The 5013-nt window shown below is 39.1% G+C and overlaps 1 protein-coding gene across 5 annotated transcripts in view; it reads left to right on the forward strand.

Moving 5' to 3' along the window:
• Positions 1–4434, forward strand: part of LOC110040289 (uncharacterized) — a 49757-nt gene extending 45323 nt beyond the window's left edge. For all 5 annotated transcript variants that reach the window (XM_089277163.1, XM_089277162.1, XM_089277164.1 and 2 more), the window contains one exon: positions 1515–4434. In XM_089277163.1, the coding sequence (XP_089133289.1) occupies positions 1515–1643 (129 nt within the window). In that variant the 3' untranslated portion in view covers positions 1644–4434. The remainder of the gene's footprint in view (positions 1–1514) is intronic.
• The last annotated feature ends 579 nt before the right edge of the window (positions 4435–5013 follow it).

Raw genomic sequence — 5013 nt, forward strand, 5'->3', positions numbered from 1 at the left:
TTCGCCAACAGTAAAACATCCAGGTGGTGAATGGCATTTTGATCCTGTTCAGCTCGCTTCGGTTCTCCATTGCAGACGTTTTAAAGAGGTCAGCACCACACTACTTCTTCATGAGATGGAGTGTGGGACTGACCCTGAAAACGTATGCGAAGGAGGCTGGATTTTTTGAAGACTGGGGCAGCTAACTTTAGGCATTTGACTTTAAACCTTCCTCAACTGACTTAGCTTGGGAAAACAAGTTCATGAAATAATTCTTACACTAAAAGAACTCAGGCTCCATCATGGACATTCTATTGGCAGCATTCGTGAATAGTTCTCAGGAAGTGGAACGGAACACCCACCCTCCCCGGTGACAAAAAAATCCTCGTCCTCGGTCTCATCAGCTGCCTCATTTAGATTATCTAATTTATTATATGAATGACAAAATTACTTTATTGTAACTGGCTGAGTGCAGGCCAATTTATCGTTAATTCTTAATTTTCACTGCTGTGCGAATTAACGCACGCGTGTTCGTAATTTTCTCAGTCATATAATAAATAAATAATCGTATGAAAGCTCGAGCAATTAATGATTTACACTACGAGTTATATTTGAAAATTCTTTCAAATTGCACTCGCCTAAAGGTTCGTGCAATTTTGAGAGAATTTTCAAATATCACTCGTAGTGTAAATCCTGAAGTGCACTGGCATTCATACGATTACCTATACTAACTTCAAAAGTTATTGGAAGGGCTGATATTATAAATTCCAACTAAGTTTATTGCTTGCAGTCAATACAAAGATAGCGCCATGCATGTACTTAGACTATTCCCTGACCACTCCGATTATAGTACGTTTCACAAGTTTGGTTTGATGACCAAACACATCCTCCTCTCAATGCAAAACGTTCTGAAAACATATACTGTCGCGGATAGCTATATTTCGTCGGATTTTGTTTTTTATCCTGGACTAGCGGGAACCAATCCCTTCCGAATGAAACAGCGGCAACAACTTTTTGAGACAAACAAACAGCCAGTATTCTACATCCCTTTAATTCCTATTGGATCGGTTGTCAGAGAATAATCGGTAGTTAAAAGGTATTGATAAACTATAACTTCAGGAGAACTTTTTACCGTCGTATTGTAGCTTTCATCTTTCTCATGTGACGCACCGACAGAAGTGCGGACTTTAAAAAGCCTTACTTCAAGAGTTCGTATGGGATATAAAGATTTAGCTTATCAATGCGGTTCTACCATACTTCAAAACGTCAATGTGGGAACGATATGAATTTTAAGGACTTTTAAAGCAATGTAAATTAGGGATCTTTGTTTTTCACAAAGAATGTTTACAGCAAAGCTGTTTCATTGCGAGTTGAAAGGACACACTAATATTTTCAAAAAACATAATTCTCTAAAAAATTAATGATGGGGAAACAGTGCACATTTTTAAAGCTTACAGAACTTTTGTTAGCAAGTAATGGCCACTGTGTGTGGATAGAGACAACGCTGTGTAACATTGTTTTCTGATTTATGATAGGACGGGAAAGAGAACCCCAAACCTGAACATGAATGGCCATCTGAGGACTACTGGAGGGAGCAGCCCCAGCTGGATCCTGGGACATTTGCAGAATCAGAGGACGAGCGGAAGCCTGGGTCATCGGATTGAGTCAGTTCCGATCAGCAGCTGCAGCAACAAACAGGCAAGAGACTGGATCAGAGACTGAACAAAAGGACGAGCGGCAGACTGGAACAGTCACATGGTCAGCATAGGTAGCAGATTATTACAAATGACTAGGAAAGAGTTGTCAGAAGTTTACACACCTAGACCTTAAGGTGGTATGGGTACTTTTATGTCAGCCATGTCTTAAGCTTAGTGGTCAAGTGAACAAGTACAAAGTCTCTCAATCTGTTTTGAAATCCTTTACTTTGAAACCAAAACTACTGAACACTAAAGCTTTGAACGCCAAATATGCACACACAATTTGATAATTGTTGTTAACCAGTTTTGTCGCCTCATATTTTTGTTCAACGCCGTATTTTATGTGAGATTTTTATGTTAAAATTTCGAGGCAGTGAAAACCGAAAGTGACTTTGAGTTTTTTCGTTTGACCGCTGTGTCTAAGGCATGTAGAACTGGGACTTAGTAATGTAATCTAACACTGGGAATCACGATGAAGCGAAACAGTGTAAGCACAGTGAGATGTCACATCAAAATAGAGATGAAAAAAAATGGTAGTCTTGCAGACATTACAAATTTTATTTACATGAACGGTTTGTGCGACATGTGGAACCAAGACACCTTTAGCTTTAGAAACGTCTCGGAATTCTGAGAAGGCTCATTTATTTCAGGGAAAAAATCGTTTGATCAGAGAATTTGAAACATTTTCTGTTCGACCCAGACCTAGGCAGTGTTTAGGCGAGCCCACTGTGTGTAAACGGATTTTAGGGTAATAGTTGCCCATTGCATTTGTTTCGTTTGAAAGCTTTGATTCAAGATCTTTAGATACTTTTCTGTCACTTTGTATATGGACATGTAGGGTTCTCGGAAGATGCAGTCTGTTCTAAGGCCTGGATTAAGCGTCGCGCTATAGTCGAGGCGAACTCAATTGATGAATTAAGTCAAAATTTGCTACGACTGCCAACACTGGGCTGGAGTAGTGCAGCACGACAATCTCTGCGCTACCCGCCTTTGCGCGGATGTTGATTCAAAAGTCTAGCTACTGTTGTGTCGATTTCAATGTATGTGTAGAGCCTGCTTATTTAGACTTTTCATAGATCTGAGCACATTGCTTTTAGAACAGGATTACACTGAGACGAAAGTACGACTGAATTCAGATGATAGAATAATCAGATGATGAACTGAGTTGAACTGAATTACAAGTGAGTTGGAGGCGAGTATAGCGCGACGCCTGAATCATCTGTCGAGCTGCACTGGTGCCTCAGTCAAACTAAACACAATCCACTCTACTGAAAAAGATGGCGACCAGTACATTTATCTGTAATATTTAGCGCACGAAAACCCTAAAAACGCTGAGAAAAACGCACAGAAAAGTTATGAAAACTTCAAAGCTGACATAAACAACGTTGTTAGTACAAGGACGAATTTCTTGAAAAAATTTGACTTTCTGTGGTTGGTTAGTTTGTTTGGTTGTGTTAAGTTCGCAAGGTATTGTGGTAAAATGTACAACTGCTATCTTTTGAACGCGGTGAACTGAGTCGGCGATAGCGAGATATTTTGAACCAAGCCTAACATTGTGCATTTGCTGGCCTTAAAGCATCTTAGTTTTCTTTCTGCACTCCGTCGTGAATATGAGAGCCTATACAATGTTAAAGTGTATAATGTAAAGCATTTCATTTTTAAATACATAGTCTTTGACGTTTCAATGTCATCGTCGCTTACTTATCAAGCCAATTTTTTTACAAACCTGAAGAATGGTTAATAAATACCTGAGTGCATTAACGATAACCCGAGGAAAGGTGAAAACTGGAATAATTGAAAAAATGATGCTAGTGAAGAGAAAGTGACGGTCACTTTGTGATTCAATAACACGGTAGCAGCATTGAACGAAATGTTTTGAATGGATGTAGAGTTTACTTTTTTGCTTTTCGATTGTTCAATTCAGTGCCTGCGGGCCAGGTTCGTTGCTAATTTCTACGTTTTCAACAGGTAATTAAACCGTTTTCTGTTTAAGTTGTAAGTATTAGACTTGATGGTCAAGAGCACATTGAGAACATTGTCAAAGATTATGTCGTCTGTCGCCAGGATAAAATTGTCATTGTACATTTTAGAAATTGAACAAGAGGGGATGTTTTGAGAAAACGCGAAACACGAGGCGTGGACGAGTGTTGGCACAGCTCTTTCGAGTTCTCTCAAATGTTCATGGATGTTTCATTACCGAAACAAGGAAAGGAATCGTGCACTCTCTTTCATGAAATGAATTTTGGAAAAATTTTTCCCTTTTCAGTGTATCGATAATCGTTTTTCAATGAATATTAGTGTTTTGATCAGTTTGCTTGTTTATATCATGAATGATTCTTGACCAGAACTTGTCGGAGTATCTGCAATGAAATACCAGTTAAGCTATTGTAGTCAAGGACACTGTTCTATAAATTCTAGACTTTACTGACGTCACTGTAAACCAAAATGTTATCATAAAGGTTTTTGTCTCGTTGAACCTTGAACAACAAATCTTTTTGACCGTAGATTAAGCTTTTAATTGATAGTTTTTGTAGATTTGATGCCTGTGTGTCCATTTGTAAATATGTTAGAAACGTGTATTCTGTATTTTAAGAAAAGAGAACTGAATGTGCAAAGTTCTTTTGGAACTTTTTGACAAGATTACCTTTCAAAAATTAGCTAGCCGTATGAACATTTTTCAAAAGAGGTGTGCAGGCGCCTTTGCAAAATAATTTACTTTCAATCAAACACAATAAAGAGTTTTGTCTAACTCGCGGAAGAGTTCATCTTGTGTTTGTTGTCGACAATGAAGGGGCGTTTTGGGCGAGCGCACAACAAAATAAGAATGAAAAGTATTGGGACGAGTAAAACTATGTGTTTCGAAAAGATGATGCATGCAGGGGCGGATTTGGGGGAGTGGATTGGGTAGCTAGCCACCCCCCTTTTGGAGACCCCCTCCCCCCCCCCCCAAAAAAAGGATAGAGTTTGAATATTATGGCAGAGATATAGGCAAACACTTTAGGCAGGTAACTCATTGTAATTACAAGTAATGTTTTTCTGGCTAAAAAAGTGATGAAGATACGTTATTCTCCAACAGCGACAGCAGTGAGAAAGATGAACGAGAACACGCATGCATTCCCCATTGATTCTGCAACCCTAACATCAGCCACTCCCACCCCCCCCCCCCCCCCACTTCGCGCTTGAAAAATGCCCCCAGCATGTATATAAAATGTTAACGACACGTAGTCCTGAGCCCATTGTGTGAAGTTTTTCTCTTGTACAATGTTTTACATTCATTTATTCGTTACTAGTCTTTTATTAACATTCCGTATCGCGAAATGAAATTAGGACCTCTCAG

The sequence above is a fragment of the Orbicella faveolata genome, unplaced genomic scaffold (genome assembly GCF_042242905.1).
Source record: "Orbicella faveolata isolate gen_17 unplaced genomic scaffold, um_ofav_v1 contig_46, whole genome shotgun sequence".
Taxonomy (NCBI): Eukaryota; Metazoa; Cnidaria; class Anthozoa; order Scleractinia; family Merulinidae; genus Orbicella; species Orbicella faveolata.